This window comes from Daldinia decipiens, assembly GCF_022478715.1.
Source record: "Daldinia decipiens strain CBS 113046 unplaced genomic scaffold F4813scaffold_18, whole genome shotgun sequence".
NCBI classification, from domain to species: domain Eukaryota; kingdom Fungi; phylum Ascomycota; class Sordariomycetes; order Xylariales; family Hypoxylaceae; genus Daldinia; species Daldinia decipiens.
The window spans coordinates 22518-41779 of NW_026054561.1; the positions used below are offsets into that span (position 1 = coordinate 22518).

Genomic DNA, 19262 nt, shown 5'->3' on the forward strand with positions numbered 1-19262 from the left:
GCCGCCCCCCCCCCGCCCCCCCCCCCCCCCCCCCCCCCCCCCCCCCCCCCCCCCCCCCCCCGCAGAATAACTTACAGCATTGCCGGTAGAGAACTTCTTCTCGGTCGCGATGGCACCGCCGGCGCGCTTGGCGGCGTTCAGCGCGGAGCTGCCTCGCACGACGGTCTCCCGCTGCGATGCGCCTCCGCGAGCCTTGCTGCCGATCTTGGTGACCGAGTCCCACTCGTCAGACATCGTGAAGACGGGGATTGATTGATTTAGTTTAGCGGGGGGGGGGGGGGGGAGGGGTGAGAGTTAAGAATTAGGGTTGCCGAAATGGACAATTGGAATAGTTTCTCGAAGAGGTACGGATTTGATTTGTTATAAATAGCTGCGCGGGTTGTTGTATGGAGAACGTGTGAGTTGAAAAAGGTTAGAATGTAATGTTAATATAGATGTCCTTTTTTAAGAGCCGTGGAAGGCGAAGGAATGATGGTGGAAGTGGGCTGAAAGCGGAGCCTCCGCTGACTCAACGGGGCTGTTTTTTCTGGCGGGGAGGCAACCTTTGTGGCCTAGCCGGCTTAACACCTCTAACACCGACGTCTATTACGACACAGGACCATGTTGCAAAGCCACACTAAGAGGCTGAATTTTCTTAAAGGGTGAATATCAAATGGAACAATTCAATTGACACTGCCAAAGAACAGTTCGAACTCGATTCATACTCACATCCTTTTTCTATCTTAAGTCAAATAATGTAACTGTTTATAGTGTTTTACGGATTCACTCCAAGTAAACTCGAACGGCAAACAGTCATACCGGTTAGCTAAGATAAGATAAGAGATAAGATAATACTGTGGCTATTACATAGTACATGTCTCAAGTCCCTGATATCCTTACCGATGCATGAATGCTCCCATTTCTCAATCATGGAGTCTTCCAGCATTTCATTACACAAAAATATAAACCTGGTAATCTCATTCGTTCAAAGGTACATATGATCTGGTAATTTCGGGTGACAGCAGGAGTTCGTATCAGACGTATTGCTTTATTTAGATCGGCATTTTAAAGGTGTTCCGTGAACACCACACCACTCCCGACATGCTCGTATATGGCGTTATTCTGCGTATTGTCGCGTTATCTTATTACCTTCTTTTCGGACACGTTGGGGATGTAATACTCATTTCTTGTTCATTCCTCTGGTTCAGAGGTTCCGTGATCTCTGATTTCTTGAACATTAACTATGCCCTGGTATGTCTAGGGGCGACAGCCGTGGCTACAATTGCTTTCACTTATCTCATATACGTACAACGTCGTAGCCAAGATGTACGGTTATCTGTGCCATGGAACGGTCCAGGGCAGCCTTTGCTGTTCCCTTGTCAGACTACGCATACCAGGTTATTTCCTAAGAAGCACACCTTCTCTTATTCGTATCTCCTTGTTGGGATACCCGTCGGTTGGACAGGTGTCGCAGGCGGCATGATATCAAGTGACGAGTATAGCACGGGAGTTGGGGGTTGGTACAAGGTTGATGCTTCGGATTACCTCGATAGGGGAAACGGACATCTCGGGTTAAGGGGCAAGCTGGACGCCTACCTCGAATCCCAAGTGCGGCATCCCTTTGTTTACTGCGGAGAATCTAGAGCTAATTCGATATAGGACATTGATGCTTCCAAATATCCATATGCATATTTAGTAACTGCAGCGAAATTCATGGGTTATCATTTCAACCCTGTTTCCTTCTGGTATCTTTATTCTGCCGACAAGCACCTAGCAGCAGTAATCCTCGAAGTGAATAACACGTTCGACGAGAAACGGATGTACTTCCTAGCGGCAGACAACACGACGGAATCAACAGAGCCACTTGATGCCAATTCACTAGAAGAAATCGCATCGACCCGGAAATCCAATGGCTCGGGGCCCATGAAACGAACTTGGCCAAAAGACTTCCACGTATCCCCCTTTAACTCTAGAAAGGGCGCATACTCGCTTGTAGCGCACGACCCTCTGTCCCCAATTATGGATGGGCAAGGTCCGATTAATACTACGATAAATCTAATGTCTTCAAAGAACCACGCGAAACTGGTTGCTCGTATCTTCTCAGAAGGCGATGCCATCGATCCTACTAGGATGACCTCCCTTCAGAAACTCAAATTCTTGGCTTCATGGTGGTGGGTTGGCTTCGTCACTTTTCCTAGGATCGTGAAAGAAGCTGCAGCCCTATTCTTTCAAAGGAAGCTCCATGTATGGTATCGACCAGAGCCGCTCAAAACAAACATTGGTCGACATGCCGATAAGATAGAATCCCAAATTGAGCCTTTATTTAGGAGGTACTTGAGACATCTAGTCGAACAGTCATCCGAGCTACTAGTTGTGCGATATATCCCATGCGGTATTGCAGACGCGCCTATTGAGACGATGGTATCAACGACGGCAAAGGAGAGCTCCAACCGTACTGAGAAGGTGGAACTCAAAGTCTTGACGCCCGCATTTTATTCGAGGTTCGTATACTACGCTCACGATTTCGAAGCTATATTTTGTGAGCTGAACGAGAGTAATACGATATGGGTGTCAAATCCTAAACTGTTGCCAAAGCTATTTGTGAAGAAACAACCACCGTCTCTACTTCAAACAACAAGTTATTTGGACTATGGTTGTTTTACGGCTATCAAAAAGCTACGGCAGAGACCCGAGCGAATTGAACGACCACTGACATCGAGTCAAAACAGCTCAACCACCCAGTCTCAAAAGGATATCAGAGGTTTCCGGCTTTCGTCCATGGATGGATATGTTTTAGCCCATGAGGATGACAAATCTCGACGAGTCTACAGGAACTCGCTATTGACGTTGTTCATGGCTGATAGAATTGCTATGGGTAGCGTGGACATTCTCCAGCTTGAACATTGGGTCCTTAGGTTGGTATTAGCTTGGACTGTAATTTCTTAATGGGTTTTGTGGATTAGGACATCCGGCAAATTCCATTGGAAGAGAGTCGCAGTGTCGGAGATGACTAGTGAGAATCCTCGGAGGATTTTCAGATCTGTTACATATCGTTCGGCTTGTACAACCTGCAAGCTTCAATGCGGCGCTCGGTAGAAGAGCGATCATTGGGACACAAAGTTATTCCAAATAAAAAGAGCCAGTCAGCATCAGCACATCCACTTCGGGGGCTAATCAAACACTTTGTATCAAAGTTGATGGCTTCGAGCAGCGGAGCTCGGACTGGGATGTTTGACAAATACTTAACTGCTTGGTTAGTTCGATATGCAGCAACGATGATTCCGATCCAGGTCTCATGTGATCCAGGTCTCATGTTAGTCTAGTTAATGCAGGTTGGTCCATTGCCATGATATCTGGACAAGCATCGAATTAGGTTGATTCGGCTCTGGTCACTATTACTTTTTCATGAGAAGTAAGCCCAATCGCAATGCGGTAAAACTGCCGGGAATATCACGGTCTACGTTGAGGTCCTATGTAGTTCAAGTTGTCACCGCCATGTACTCGTACGTTCTACGCGATCTATTCTCTACAGCTAGATGAGAGATCCACCCCCAACTCCGTTAGGGCTGCAAGGAATCAGATTCCGTGCTGCCGTGCTACGTCAACTGGGTTCCTGACGTAGACTAGCAGCAATAAGACGCATACCCCCACCAATAATCCCTTGGAGCTACCAACCCCGCCGCGAAGGAAAAGCTCTTCGATGAAGACGAGTACTCGAGGTAGGTATTTTTTAATAGTGACTACAAGGATCTTTCAGACGTAAGAGTGACAACAGAAGGGGAAAAGCTGCAAGTCTAGTCCGCCAATCCGATAACAATGACAGTCTACTCCGAAGCCAGGGGAGCTCCCGCCCCGAGTTGAATCAGCCAAGCTATGTCATAGTATCAACATTGTTTGTGCCACGGGATTCTCCACGAATATTAAAGCCGTCTTCACATATATAAAGGTATCCCATCTACTGTTAATTTGGCTTTAAGTCTGTCCTATTATACCATCATATTCCAACATACCGCAGGCTTACACAAGTTTATCCGTTATAAGTTATAATCCACTGAACAATATATACAATACAAATATATATTAACATTCTAAACCACAATGGGTCTCTCGGGTCACTGTCTCTGCGGCGCCGTAAAGTACACCGTCGATGCGGATCCCCTCATCGTCGGGTACGACCACTGCGACGACTGCCAAAGACAGACGGGCTCTACCTACTGTACGTCAAGGCCCTCTATACCATACCATACCATACCATATCATATCATGCTACTTCGTACAGTGCCTTCCACCCCCCAACCCCCATGATCTTTCTTAGCCGTGACCCCTCCAATTACATTCACCAAAACCGATCCGCTAATCTAGTATAATAATAGCACTCGTGGTAGTTGTCCCTAAGGACAAGCTAACCATTAACGGCACAACCAAGAGCTACGCAAAGGCGGGCTCGTCTGGCAAGCCTGTGCACCGTATCTTCTGCCCCGAGTGCGGGTCTCCTATCGCGCACGACCCGGAGGCGGCACCCCCAATCATCGCTCTCAAGGGCGGCACTCTTAGCGATGCGGATAAGAAGGCATTGAAACCTGTAAGCTCACCCGCCTGTCTGCCTAATCGCCCATCTCCACGTATTTCAATATCCTGTTCGTATATGGACCAAAGAAGGAAGGAAGACTGACCAAGCGTTTCAACGACTAGGACACCGAGATCTGGACCGTCGGCAAGCTGCCCTTCTGCGCGGAACACCTTGCTAAGCCGTTCGAGCACATGCCCCAGTAAAGGATCGACGAAGCTTCGATGGGTTGTTGCGTGAAGTACGAATTAAAATATATAGGTAGTCGTGGATATAGACAATGAGAGAGACATGATAATATGATCGATCGATCGAAATGAACTTTTGAAATTCCATACCTGTACCTACTGGAAACACAATTATAGCAATATTATGTTCGCTTCTATATCGACTTAGGCACTTCCCTACTTGAAGGTTTACCTACCGCAACTCATTACTAGAAGGTCCGCGATGGTATACTACTTAATAAATTACCAACCATCCAAGTCCCATTCCACCTCCCCGATATTCAGTCAAGTACACGACATCCGACACGATGGACTGACGTCGGAATAGGCGCGCCCGCACGTGGCCGTGGCCGTCTCCGGATTGGGCTAACGCAGGTACATCTGCGTCTCCTGACGGGAACCAAGATCCGACAATCGCTTTGCCGGACCCGCGACTCGTTTGGGCCTAGGTAGGCGTGTCTAGGGATAGGCGGGTGGTGTGATTGGCTAAAGGGGAAAAGGCTGGCTGGCAAGGTGGCCAGCAAGGTAGATGGGGGAGGTAGTAGGCGTGAAGTCCCGCCTAGTATGTATGTATGTATGTATTTATGTGTAAGCGGGTTAGATAGGTAGGTAGGAAGAAGACAAGCCTGGTTTCGATCGTTGCAGTGCCTAATATACGCGTAGATTGCGCCATTGGGCTAAGGTGGGCTTGGCCGGGATTAGATATATTGCCTTGAGCACGTTTTTTAGGTAAGACGTGTTTTGCTCCTATGGTCAATGTTCGGTTTTTATGAGTAGGTAGATAGATAGATGGATGGATATTATATTATATTATATTGCGTCGATATATTTATTATACATTATATCATCAGCGCGTATATTGTGAACCCTCTTATAAGACAGCCACTAGCGCACCACCTACCGCTGCCGCGAATATCGCTCCCTTTCCGCTCCCGGGCGCTCCCGTAGGAACCGCGATATTACTGGAGCTTGAGGATGTTGCCGATGGTGCATTAGTAGTCGACTCAGCCCCTCCGTTCTGAGAAACTCCACCCGTCGCCGTCGCCCCCGAAGAACTCGAACTCGAAGCCTCTGCAGTAGCCGCCGTTGCGCTCCCCGTAATAGGACCCGGACCTTGGAAACCACTCGCCGTGTAGTACAAGCTCACAGCCGCATCGCCGCTCTTTACGTCGCTGAACGCCGTACCTCCCGTCGTAGGTTCCGGGACGCCGGCCTGCGCCTCGGTAAACAGAGTCGCGAAAGCCGCCGTCGGCGTGCCCTCGCACAGCTTCTCGCTGGCGCTGGATAGCACCTCGGAAAAGTAGCTGAAGTTGCGCTGCGATAGCGCGCCGTGCTCTAGCAGGCACCGGCGGCAGCCGAGCCACTCGGCGAAGTAGCTCCCGCCGCAGAGGCACTGCGCGTGCGCCTCGAGGGCGAGGGGAGACGTCCCGTTAGGGAGACATGCTGTCTCGATGTTCTGGATCGCGACGCACGGCACCGGGTCCGACTGGTCGGGAGCCGTGGCGGGAGAGCACATCGACGTGATGTAGTCGTTATCGTCATCGCTGGCGGCTTGAAGCACGTTAGCGGGTGCGTTCGCGAGGACGTGCTGCGCGCCGAGGAGGAATAACTGGGTAGCAACTGGTGCCGAGAACTTCATCTTGGCTACCGTATCTTGGTTTGTTTTGGCAAGTTTCCTTATTACTCTTATTTACCGATGGCCTCGTATATCCGCTCGTCTCTTTTCTCTACCTATGCGCATCCGAACGGGAGGGAACGGGAGTAAATGACTCCCACGCAAACGCGAAGCTGCGAGATTTTAAGCGACGCAGCATCGTAGGACTCTGTGCATAGGCGCTTGCCTGAAAACTTTCAGTATAGCGTCTGATTTGAACTTCTAGCTCCGGCGGCACAGCTTCGCGTCTAGACCTGGCGATTTGATGAGGCCCTTGTCTGCGTCCTGATTTGGTATGTATTTCCGTCAGCACACGGCGGGATTACCCGCCTATCCGGCTGCACATTTATGTCGCGATGCCGTGTGCAGAACCGAATTTCCAAGCCCTTTGAAATCGCAATACCTTCATTACCCTTTGGACGCAATGATGAATATTCCCTAGATCTCGTTACATTACGACTCATGTTTTTCAATGGGAGCACGGTGTTTCTTTATGCCTTTTTCGGTGGTGGGAGAGACGGCGGGTGCATCTATCTTTCAAACAAGTGCCTGTGTGGCTTCCCTCAAGCTCAGGCGTATGTGAACGAGTGTATCGGCTGATTTTGATAGCAATTGGATGTGCCAAGGGTACCCCTATTCCGTAGACGGTCTGTGTCCGTATCTTATATCGAGGGAAAAGTGAGTGATGCAGTGCCTATCCTCGTAAACCACAGTCACGAAGAAGTCTACATATCCGGGCTCCACAGTGTGTTCATCTGAGGAAGTGTGTATAAGCGTTGAACTTGTACTATAAGGTTGCTGCGGCATGATCGGCTCAGTCCTCCAAAACTTGAATTATCGAAACTCAATAATTAAAGGTTTCTTCGTAACTGTCCCGCTGTCACAGTAGAGTAGTTCTTGATATACTGAGAGTCTGTATGAGAAGTTCCGTCAGCACCATTCTATCTTTTATCCCACTCAGGGTCTTCGAGGCAAGTTTAACAATAGATCATCTTCTAATTTCCTGATGAAGACTATGATTATATCATCGTTGTTGTCCAGACAATGACAACCCAGGACGGCAACAATGTCTCTGCTGGTGAATTATCCATCAATAGGACCGGGGGGTTGGTCTGCCCAGCGTCTATCACAACGAAAAAGCGGGTTATATTGACCTCCTTGGCCCTTTAGTAGTATTTGTAGAGAGATGTAGATGCCCCTATTAGAAATAGTGTATGACAACCTATCTTAACTGTTTTTACATCTTAAAACGCGCTCTGAGTTAATGAATTAAATTACGAACAAGGCTAATAGACTACCGTCCAGGTCATCTGGATTGGTCGTTGGATCTTTTAATAATCTTCTCCTTTAGACGCAAAAGTTATTGTCTCCTTTGGCTGTATAGGAGAGGCATAGTGATGCCAAATATTCCGAGTAGGGAATAAGCTTAGTCTTTTAGACAAATTATTCCCCTTCGTGAGACCTAAAATATCTTCTGCTTAATGCTAGAACGCAAAATTTCAATTTCAATTTCAATAATATTAGACATATCATTACGCTATGTATTTCGAGTTCTAATGTCGACCCAATCTATCGAGATGAAGACAAGAACTCTTACATTTAATTAAGTACTTGAGGTACGTACTTCTTGCGATAGGTAGGTACCTATGTATTTTCAAAGTGACAGCTTGATTAACCTCACTTATCAAACTGATTATGAAAATCGAAAATAAATTTGCGCTACAGGCGTGATTTGCGGTAGTTAAGACTTAGTGACAGAGTGATATATATCAGAAATCAACAAGGCCAGTGTAACCAACCTTACTAGTAGTTAGGCTGATTTTAAAAACTATTAGTTATAAGTGTTTAGGTGACTTTGTTTCTTAAAATTACGACGTCCTCAATGTACTTTAATTAAAATAAAATCGATCTATAGTTAACATTACAAACTTTACTAAGGTGTACAGTTGCTTCGTAAGGGACCTATCTTGGATCAATGTAAATAGGAGCAGCTGTATTTGTAGGGAGGTGCGAGATGATTTAAGTGTGGTACCTGCTTGGTTATGGAAATAAATTATTTGTACGTAGGGAAATCAAACAACTATGCGTATTAAGCTAGTAGAATCAGTTGCAAAGCTGATTCTAAAGTTGATTCTAAATATTATTGATAGGTACGTACCTTGGCACTGCGTATTTTGATTTGATTTTGATTTTCAGTTGACAATCTATGCGTGTCCTAGGTGATGGCCACCTGTTGTACTGACGATGCTACTGATTTGATTTACTTAGGTACTTCTGATTTAATCCCCTTCTTGAATTTTAAATATTTTTGACCTTCTAGTAACTGATTACATTCCCATTATTCCTAATCACTCTTCCGAAATTTTTCTATTTAAAGAAGCCCACCCGCAACCCAAAAATTATTTCCAACTTCATCCACCTTCAACACATTTCCCAACACAACCTCTCCTTTCCTATTTCTACTACCTTACCTCATCAACAATATTCTCAATACCCTTTTAACATATCGAACTTGTCTCTTAATCATTACCTTATTGCACCATACCTATTGACCAACCTCACTCAACGGTATGGCTATTGTTTTGTTCTTATTTTCTTGAAAAGGATTCTCTGAGTTGAGGTACGTATTGGATTTTTATTTATTATCCTAACGCGTCTGTTATACTATGGCAACAAAGCCTACATGACAACACAAGTCATACTTCTTCCACTATGATGCGAATCGTCTCCGACAACGCATCTCTTCCAACCTTATCACTTTACACATTTCTTGTCGAGAAAGGGTGGCAGGCTGCTGTTTTCCCATTTCTTGCTCAACTTCACTTTCCACTTTTCACTTTCCATCATCTCCCCCCTCCTCCTTCTCGTTACCATGACCACCACCCCCACTACTACTACCAATTCTCTTCTACTTCACAAATTTCAAACGACTCAACATGTTGATGACCTTCAAAGTTCTTACTGAACTCATGAATCTATCTACCCTTACCCTAACTTGTTGCCTAAACCCAGACCTTACACTGAACACTACCACCCTTTATTATATTTGTCTTCTCAACCCTTCTTCTACCTTGTCCCCAACCTAATCAACTCCGCACAACTTCTAGATTTAAATGCTCACATTTATTACAGGCCCTCAAGACTTTGTTCTTGATTGTTTACATCTCGGCCCCCCTTACCCACCTCACTGACTAGCCCTAGTTTCTCGACCAACAATCCTCTCCTTTGCCACCCACCGACTAACCTCCTCCTACCCTAACCGACGCTCCTTTTACTTACGACCGACTTCCTACCTTCTCGCCCTTCCCTCGACCGACCAACAATCCTTTCCGCCCGACGCTCCTCCTCGATAAACCGACAAACCGACCAACACTCTACACTTATATATATACTGGACAGGGATGTGGTGCTTGGTCCTGGGTACGAACTTGCACTAGAGGAATATGCCCGACCCCAACAGTCAAAGACACACCTCCGAAGGCTGAATGAAACCCTTTGCAGGGAATCGGCATTGCGCGGTTAAACCGGCTCTCGCACGGCCCGGGTCCCTCGACTTGCTCCCGTATTCTCTTACCTTTATCTATGAGAGAAGAAATTCCGGTGATCGGTTCGAGTCCGGCACGCGGTGGGAGCGAGATATTGTAAGCCTGGAGAGGAGCGCACTCTGGACTATTTTCTCTCTTACACGCATTGCACTCTCGGCCATAGTTGGAACTGACCCTGCGGTAACGGAGGTGGGGTGAACGCGGCAGAGGGTATGTGACGCCGGGGTCTTTCACTGCTTTGGCTGTCCTAGGTGTGCTTTGGCTCAGTTGGAAAAATGAATTTTTGGAACCTTTTTAAAGGCTTGTGTGCGGCCTGTTTCTGGTATTACACTACCTCCAGAAATGAACGCATGCAACTGGGCTCAGTTGGTGAGCGGAATGCTCTAATGCATTCTATAATTTTTTGTATCAATGGCTGCATGTGGCCAGTGTCTCTGACCAAACACGTGCACCCCCTTTTTCATTGCTCTCTCCAATCTATTGGAAGTGTGAAGAAGAAGCTGAAGTTTTATTATTATTATTATTATTTGTGTATCGATATTATTCGTTATCTTGTAAGATAGTCCCTGTGGGGATATCATTGTCCATGATGTTAGGATGTAGCTGATTTAGAGCATGTGGAAGTATATACTAACGCATCAGACGGCTTAGAATACCAAGGTTGTATACGGTATATTCTTCCAGTTACGACTGACTGCTCTGGTACGTAGGATGGCTGAAGTTGATTTGTATATCAAAGTTCCCTCGTTTGTTCATTTGTTTTTGGAAACACCGACAGCACGCATGTAAGGCTTTTGGTATACATGTATAAATCTTCGACCGAGGCATTCTCTTTTAGGCATTAATATGTGAAGGGTTACATTGTGATAGATCAACCCGGGGGTTATTAGGTTATGAGCTATGGTTGATGTTGTACTATAACGTACAAGGCTCAAGAGATGGACCAATGAGATTCTATTCCGGGCAGAGAGGGGCAGAGCTGCTAGACTTGCCAAATATGGTGATTCCGACCGGAGAGCGGAGAATCAGCTAAGTTTACATTTCGAATCAAGCTCATGCTAATAAAGTTATAAATTGAAGTTTTCCATCTTATTTGAATTCTGGTTGAAAAAGCTGTAAAGCCTAATTCGTATCTAACTGATTAAATAATGGCACCTCTAGGAATAGCGATTATCGGTGGAGGTATCTTCGTCAAAGAGCAGCATATAGTGAGTATTTTGGAGACGTTCGTAGTTTATCCCTGCCCGTCAAACGCCACGGGACTGGCATTATGCAAAATTCCACCCAAGAGGGCTAGGCCCCCGGACAGACACATCCTAAACCTCCTCCGGTGACATTAGCTAACATACTACCAGCCCGCTGCTCTTGCCTCCCCCCTGCTTTCGATTAAGGCTATCTGGTCCCGGTCTCGTAAGAGCGCAGAAGAAACCTCATGGCTTGTCTCTGGAGATGCTATTCCCTCGGTGGATCTGTACTCTTCGGATTCTGGAGATGGCAACTCTTATGAAGATCTCCTTAAGCGCGACGACATAACCGGAGTTATAATTGCTCTTCCAATCCTAGATCAGCCTGCATATATTGAAAAGGCTCTGGCGGCCGGAAAGCATGTCCTAGCAGAGAAACCGATAGCTAAGGACCTTGAGACTGCTAATAAGCTGATCGCGTACTCGAAAGCAATTTCGGCCAGGACTAAGGCGTCCTTAGCTATAGCAGAAAACTTCCGATTCCAACCAGGCTGGGCCTATGGTGCCGAGGAGGTCAAGAAGCTCGGCAAGGTTACGGGGTTTGTGGTGAGGCTGCACTCTATGATGGAGGCAACCAACAAGTACTACCTCACACCGTGGCGGACAACACCGCAGTACCAGGGCGGGTTCCTTTTGGATGGAGGTGTACACTTCACAGCTGGCATTAGGAGACTCCTAGGCGCAGAAAATGCCATCGACACCTTAGTGGCTCAAACCGCTCTGGTTTCAAGCCATCTGCCTCCGGTAGATTCCATCAATGCGGTCTTGAAAACGAAGTCTGGTGTAGTGGGTTCGTATATTACATCGGTGGGAACAACTATGGATGCATTCGAATACCACATCGCCTGCGAGCAAGGTGTTGTTAAGGCTGAGGGAGCTAAGGTAGTTACACTCCGAGGAGTTGGGAAAAATGCCGTGGCAGAGGAAAAGGTGTTCGAGAAGACCAGTGGGGTCAAGGAGGAGGTTCATGCCTGGGCTGAGTCTATTGTGTCGGGAGTACCAAATCCCAACCAGACTCCTGAACAGGCACTCGCAGATCTAGAACTAATTGAGAAGATGTTGTCAAGCGGCGAGCAGGATGGGGCGCGTCTGAAGCTGGAGTACCAAGGTTTCGTATAGGAGGAATTTTCACAACTTGCTGAAATTAGGTCCTACATGTAACTTCTCGAGTCCCTGCCGTAGTTTAGAATCCATACCGTTGGTATTGGGTCGTTGTGTTGAGCGGTCTACGAAGACTTGAACGTATTCGCCCACAGCCTTGACTTGCTCAACGCCCTTCTCGAACAGTGCAATCTCATAGACGACACTGGATTTCCCCAGTTTATTGACCCGAAGGCAGAGTTCAGCAATCTTAGGGTATGATATAGGGGATAAGTAATTGCAATGCGTCTGAGCCATTAGGGGATGTTGCGCCGAGGTTGGTGGATGTAGGGCACAATGGTCAATTAAATAAGAATTAATCACAGAATCAAAGCTAGTGGATGCCTGGTGTTAGAAACTTTTCTACTAAGTGTCATCGAGTTAACTAACAGAAAGTTGTAGACTGAATTATTCATATGATCGTACATGTCGTTGTCGCTCCTAGAGAGGTGTTAGGTACTTAGAGGTCCGGGAGGTAGGGATAGGCGTACCATCGTGTTCGATATTCAAGCATAAAGGGGTAGTCCCTTCTACTTCTACCTTTTAATTCCTTACTTTGAGCCATGTTTATATAATTACTTGTACTAGATGAAAGTTTAGTGGATTTCTGGTCGGCCCAGGCTGGAATGTTGTATGTTGTCAACTTATCTTGGGACGTATTTTTTTGAACTAAAATCTGTTGGTAAGTTACATAGGTACATGTATAAGGTAAGCAATGGGTTACCTAAGGCGGTACAGCATCGGATATTTAGTCGGGCCGTTCCATACTGCCGAGGCTCACCGACAAATATTCCCCAGATCCATACGCAAATGTTTCTTTGAGTTTGGAACCTGAATATTACATACTTTAGGAATGTAACAGGGACCTCGCAATTAACTTCAATAGATTAGATTTTGGAGAAAATGTGATGCATTTATGAATCCTACCGCTCTGCAAAGTGCGAGCTTATTTTTACTGAAATAATTTGATGTTAGCAGGGCTTCTTCGATCCATCATTCATCATGAACGACGTTGCAGAACTGTCGCCTTCGACAACAACCCCTGCGGCAATCATCATGCCGGATATCAAAGCTTTGACCATCACTGACCCAACAACTGCCATGAAAAAAGAGAATGGTATATCCTCTGACCTAGCAACTCCGTGCGCTGATATTTGGCCGCGGCCATATTACTTCGAGAATGGGTTGCGACGTGTCGCTCCGTATCACTTCACGTATAAAACCTGGTGTAAACAGCGCTGGAGAGGCAGGAAACTCATAGACGTGTTCGAGAGCGAGTTTAGAGACCGACCTCTAGCATACTATAAAAATGCTATGGAAACAGGTCAAATATGCGTCAACGGGAAACCGACTAGCCCAGATCATATCCTCAAAAATGGGGAGCTTGTGTCACATACGATACATCGGCACGAGCCACCAGTCACGGCAGATGATATAGGAATCCTCCACGAGGATGAGGATATGATTGTAATCAACAAACCTTCTGGAATCCCGGTACACCCCGCAGGAAGATATAATTTCAACTCTGTCATCGAAATTATGAAGGCCGAGAGGGGTCCAGACTGGATCGCATATACTTGTAACAGGCTTGACAGGTTAACCAGCGGTATCATGTTCGTCGCAAAGAACCCCAAGGCGGCCGATCGCCTAAGCGAACAGATCAAACAAAGAAGTGTGCGAAAAGAGTACATTGCTAGGGTGATCGGCAACTTTCCTGACGAGGAAGTAGTTTGCAATCAGCCTTTGCTTCAAATCTCCCCGAAACTTGGGTTGAATCGAGTGCGGGCAAACGGGAAGACGGCTCGCACGGTTTTCAAAAAGCTAGCATATTATCCCCCACGTGAGCCGCGAGGGAAGGGAGATAACGATACTTCTGGAATAGCAGGCGTTTCCGAAGATAAGGGTAGGCCATGGCTACGTAAGGAGGGATATTCCATTGTGCGATGCCTTCCGGTTACCGGTAGGACTCATCAGATCCGCGTTCACCTCCAGCATTTAGGACACCCTATTCAAAACGATCCTATTTACGCCAATCAAAGGGTTTGGGGAACGAATCTCGGGTACAATGACCCCGAGGCCCTTGAAAACACAGATGATGATATTATTACACGTCTCAATCGGATGGGAAAAGAAGAAGTGGCAGACGCCGTTGCTTACCATGATGAGATGGTGGACGAGTACTACAAGAGAAAGGCGGAAAAGATGTCTGGTGAGCTCTGTAAGATCTGCGATACGCCATTATACACAGATCCCGGACTGCAGGAGCTTTCGCTATGGCTACATAGCCTTCGATACGAGGATGCGGGCGGAGAGTGGAGCTACGTTAGCCCTCTTCCTGGCTGGGCTTTACCCCCTTCTGGCATGTCAGGGCCTACAGAAGTCGGAGGTATGGAAGAACTAGTCTCGGCAGTAAAAGATGTCAACCCCGAAATTGTATGACTTCCTGCCCATTGACCCCCAATCGACCATCACCTATCGAATAGTTCAAAGATAACGAGCAAGTAATGACAGCATTGCCCATTTGGTCGGTACCGGGCGGGATTTCAAGTACCATTACCTGGTTTGCCAATTTCTTCCGACGTTCACCTACCAGGAGCAATGTGACCCTTTATCACAACCCTTTACGACTAAGTGGGACGTAAAGACCAAGTGCGGGATTGTGCGGTACACTTCTTTACTACATCACAAACAGTGCTTATAAGGACTAGTCTAGTAAAATGATACTAGCTATCTCCCTGGGTACCTAGTTGACGATGAAAATGCATCTACTTGGAACTACTAATACGTTTGAAGTTTTGGCTCGCCACTTGAGGTATTCCCATAGAAAGAGTTCAGATGACATCCAAGCACTGTATGGTGGCCGCGGCATCACTTTGATCTTGATCTCCATCCCCCAGATCTTAGCTCCCTTGAAAGAGCATTCGCCTTGAACTAATTTCAGTTTCACCAGGCTACCGTAAGTCGTTTCCCGCGTCGTTAATTTGATACGCTTGGCAAATATAATGCGCAGCTCTTGTGGGGCTCTGCGTTAACGTCGGGGGGTCGTAGTCGCGACGGACTACTCAATAACAGCTATATTACGGAATACGGCCAGAGGTCTTAGTGGTATATGACACTCACGATATAGAAATCCTCTTCAGCCGTCACGGCAACCAAGAAGTTGTGGTAGCGTTTAAAAATGGTTAGAGTCGGCGCAAATATTACGGATATAATAATCAAACGCATCACCATTCACCTCTATACGTCTTAACATCCATGCAAATCCGCTGGGAGTAACTCAGGTACCTAATCCGAAGGTCATAAATATGATACAGCTTTCCTTTACTATGTGGCAACTAAGTCTCCATTTCTACTCAGGAATTATCAGAAGGCCTTACAAATCTTCATAGGATATTAAATTTCCATACGAATTGAAGTCGCCGAATTCGGAAAGATAGGACCTAGAGAATGTTGGCATCATAGAAGTTGGTCTGTGCAATTATCAACTCGCCCAATTCGTCTCAACTTATCGGACCAACCCGAAGGCTGCATTTCCCCAGAGTTATAACAGATTTTGACGTGGTTCCCAGAATTAACCCACTGTCTTTGTATAGGCGTACTTATGCGCCCTCTTCGCGCATTCCGGGGACTCGCTCCGAGGGGTCTTCCATGGACCGGTTCAAAATGGCCTCCATCTAGTGGCGTAGCGTAAAGTCTACTTAGAAACCCTGACCTTGCCGTTGACGCTATATATTTCCATATATCCTGGGACAAACGCCTCAGCGTCGCTGAATTGAAGCTGTCTAGCGGACTAGGATCGAGGCTGTCACGATTACTTGGGCTAGTTGGGAGTGGAACTTTACCTTCGGGTCCGTCGATGGAATAGCTAGGTGCCTAGCGAGTATGGCCAGAGTATATTCCAGGCTATCTTCCGAAGAATTACTTGTGTACGTAGTAATTTGGTAAATAGCCTGGAAGGATGTTGGATTCCTGTAACCTATGTGGAATTTACCTCCTTGTAGTACCGGGAGTATCCTTCAAGTTCTAGTCTCCCATGGGGAAGCCCTTTCAAGGATGATGGGCTAGCTATATTATTCGCAGTTCTAGTTCTTGCCATATGGCGGTTACATGCTTAGCCACCCCGTCTATTACCTATATAATACTCCAAGTTATGTCAACATGATTCTCATCTGATCTTCTGTTATGTAGATCGAAACGACTAGACACATCGTCTAATCCTTAAAACTCTTGGAATCACCGAAGACTTTAGGCACTTCCTTTGCCATATCATCTTACACAAGAGCACAAGAGTTATACTGCAGTCAAAACTGAATCCGAAGATGTCCAACAGCATGAAGCCCACAGGAGAGGCCAACAAGGCTGGGAAGCGCAAAGGTAGCATATACCCTGTCTTTTTAAGTAGTCTTGGCTGAAGTTGACCTTATGCATATAGGGACCAGGAGTGTATCTACACTTACTCCTTCGCAGCTCGCTCGAAAGCGTGCTAATGATAGAGAGGCTCAAAGAGCAATTCGTGCTAGGACGAAAGAACATATTGAAAGTCTTGAGAGAGAGATAGAAGGGCTCCGCAGCCATCAAGATCGAGACCAAACTATTCAAACTCTCCTCCGGAGGAATAAAACCCTAGAAAATGAACTTCATCATCTTAGAGAAAGCATGGGTATTCGTACTGCTAACACAAACGAACAATACCACCATGGTATGCACTTCATATTATCTTCAGTGTACGATTCAGCAACTAATTGTTCTACAGTATTCAACAGTTCTAGCCCTCCAGGACCCCATTCCTTCGGGCAGTCTGGGCCCAACTTTCCCATGATGCAGAACATCTCTTCTTACAACAATATGCCCGATGCTGCAGAAGGTTGGCCAGCAACTGGGCCATGTTCCCTCCCATCTACAGCCTCTAGTCCTGTCTCCTCCGTTGGTACAGACGATCTTGGGGGTAATTACATTCCTAGTGGTGCTCCCACCACAGTCTTTGAGCGGTCTAGCATACCCCCGAATGCACGCTCTCCTACCATCTCTTGCGTAAATGGCGAGACTACCTTTGACGATCCAAAGCCCGGTATGTTTCCGATTATGATATAGCAAATTTTGCATCTGAGCTTCTAATTAATATAATTATAGGATATGGATGCAACCCGATCAACGTCATGCCTGTCAACCCAGCTTATCATTTTCAACCTTGGAATATGTATCCAATGCCGCAATACCAGTCTCAACAGGCTACACTCGGGCACAATCCACATATACCCCAGATTGGAAGATGCACCTTCTGATCATGAAGGCATCATGCCGAAATGATGAGTTCCTGATATGATATATCGAGGACTACCGATGCCCAATTGATATGACAGGGGAGCAGTCGCGGTCAGAAGTCATATATGGTCCAGCGCATCCAGACGTTCGACCACTTCTACGCGAGTCCGCCGAGGTCTTATCCGGCCTTAAAATATAAGGATATCCAATACAGCCTTCATCAAGTAAAGGCCAAACGGTATTATCACATCCTCTCGTTGACTTCGCTGCTGCGCTGTTTGATTGTGACCACCTAGTTGGGACACTTGAACACGTAGGTAGCTTATTATTATACCCAGTCCTCATTGTCTGGTTAATGAGACCGACTCAGGAGGCGTATACTAGACTCAGCAGAGTTTTAAAACCCAAGTCGAGTCAGCGGATGATACCACACCGGCAATGAGTCGATTTGCTTTTCCAGCCGGCGCCGCGCGACACAGTTACCAAGCAACAAGGTATCTACGCTAACACGGAATTTCGCCATACCCACAACAGAAGTTGACAGGTCATTAGTTGGCAGATGGTATTGCCAGAGCATTAATTAACGGCGCTACTGGCGCTACTGGCGCCATTTATGCAAGAAAGGAGTTTAAGGGACATATACGGAGGCTACAAAAGTAGGCGCTACATGAGAACTTCACAATACGTTATCCGGAATCACAGGTATAGTCAGTATTGCTACGCACTCACATTAAATTATCTTGATATAGACTACCTACTTATGAATTGAGGCATGGATGGGACGATAAATGATTAGCATAATGAATTCGGGGGAAATTTCCGATGTTTTAGGTAGTTAATAAGGCAATATGTCAAATGCCTAGCTTGACTTCATATTAGATATATACTACACCAAGGCCCCCTTTGGTCTACATGGAGAAAGCAGCTGACCTAGGTTAGGGTAACGTAACTCCACATCGACTAGTAAATTCCCTGAGGTACATTTGTGATAAAAGAGGACGCCAACAGATAGTGGTAAATATCTAGCAATGAAATAGGGGGTATGTTATTATTCCCTACTACCATTCTACCAAGTATTCCATCCGGTGATGGAATATTTAACCGTGCTCTACGTGTTTTATCCTAACGATTAGAATTCGATTGTTATCAATATTCAGCCTCGTTATCCCTTGCTGACGACTCTGCGTTCCCCAAACACATCATGTGGCTGGTAGCACGAGCTAAGTTCAGGCGTGGTCACAACTACGATATATTACGTGGATACCCCAATACTGGCTGGTAGATTAACAAACACAACTAAGTGATCGCACAAATTTCTTAGTTATGATTGGTGATAACTATATGGTAACTAAATTAATTAGACAGCTAAGCATCTATGATATTACCTTAGCTCTTTGATCTAGACTAAAGCATATTCTGTTGGAAATCTGGCTACTTTGAACACTCAACTTTTCCCTTCGTGAAACTTAGTTAATAATCATAACTTCACTTGGCTGGTTAAGATGTTCATCAGGTCAGCCTAATTAAGTGAGCCTGGTATAAATGCTGCTTAGTGTAGAAGCTACCAAAATGCCCAAACAAAATGATCACCAGCTAGGTTCTAGCTTCGCATCTACATCCTAATGTAGCTCTCCCGTGTCTAAT

The 19262-nt window shown here is 46.2% G+C and overlaps 7 protein-coding genes across 7 annotated transcripts in view; 5 read left to right on the forward strand and 2 right to left on the reverse strand.

Annotated features, from left to right (window-relative positions):
- The window catches only part of F4813DRAFT_81978 (multi protein-bridging factor 1), a 1273-nt gene extending 928 nt beyond the window's left edge, over positions 1 to 345 (reverse strand). The window contains exon 1 of the mRNA XM_049248931.1: positions 76 to 345. Coding sequence (XP_049099145.1) covers positions 76 to 234 — 159 coding nt within the window. The 5' untranslated portion in view covers positions 235 to 345. The remainder of the gene's footprint in view (positions 1 to 75) is intronic.
- A 735-nt stretch (positions 346 to 1080) lies between these two features.
- Positions 1081 to 2925, forward strand: F4813DRAFT_380981 (uncharacterized protein; the record flags this gene model as incomplete). Its single annotated transcript, XM_049245626.1, has 3 exons — positions 1081 to 1234; positions 1304 to 1587; positions 1639 to 2925. 3 exons carry the CDS (start codon positions 1081 to 1083, stop codon positions 2923 to 2925), a joined length of 1725 nt encoding a protein of 574 aa, XP_049099146.1.
- A 1152-nt stretch (positions 2926 to 4077) lies between these two features.
- Positions 4078 to 4752, forward strand: F4813DRAFT_389765 (DUF636 domain protein; the record flags this gene model as incomplete). Its single annotated transcript, XM_049246897.1, has 3 exons — positions 4078 to 4195; positions 4353 to 4561; positions 4672 to 4752. 3 exons carry the CDS (start codon positions 4078 to 4080, stop codon positions 4750 to 4752), a joined length of 408 nt encoding a protein of 135 aa, XP_049099147.1.
- A 792-nt stretch (positions 4753 to 5544) lies between these two features.
- Positions 5545 to 6676, reverse strand: F4813DRAFT_360582 (uncharacterized protein). Its single transcript, XM_049243426.1, has one exon. It carries the CDS (start codon positions 6410 to 6412, stop codon positions 5645 to 5647), a length of 768 nt encoding a protein of 255 aa, XP_049099148.1. The 5' UTR covers positions 6413 to 6676; the 3' UTR covers positions 5545 to 5644.
- A 4444-nt stretch (positions 6677 to 11120) lies between these two features.
- On the forward strand, positions 11121 to 12335 carry F4813DRAFT_389767 (NAD(P)-binding protein; the record flags this gene model as incomplete). The annotated part of the gene is made up of 2 exons (XM_049246898.1): positions 11121 to 11180; positions 11328 to 12335. The coding sequence occupies 2 exons, from the start codon at positions 11121 to 11123 to the stop codon at positions 12333 to 12335; spliced, it is 1068 nt and encodes a 355-aa protein (XP_049099149.1).
- A 1023-nt stretch (positions 12336 to 13358) lies between these two features.
- Positions 13359 to 14795, forward strand: F4813DRAFT_389768 (pseudouridine synthase; the record flags this gene model as incomplete). Its single annotated transcript, XM_049246899.1, has 1 exon — positions 13359 to 14795. The coding sequence occupies one exon, from the start codon at positions 13359 to 13361 to the stop codon at positions 14793 to 14795; it is 1437 nt and encodes a 478-aa protein (XP_049099150.1).
- A 1880-nt stretch (positions 14796 to 16675) lies between these two features.
- Positions 16676 to 17638, forward strand: F4813DRAFT_389769 (uncharacterized protein; the record flags this gene model as incomplete). Its single annotated transcript, XM_049246900.1, has 4 exons — positions 16676 to 16730; positions 16789 to 17055; positions 17110 to 17424; positions 17487 to 17638. 4 exons carry the CDS (start codon positions 16676 to 16678, stop codon positions 17636 to 17638), a joined length of 789 nt encoding a protein of 262 aa, XP_049099151.1.
- Between the last annotated feature and the right edge of the window lie 1624 nt (positions 17639 to 19262).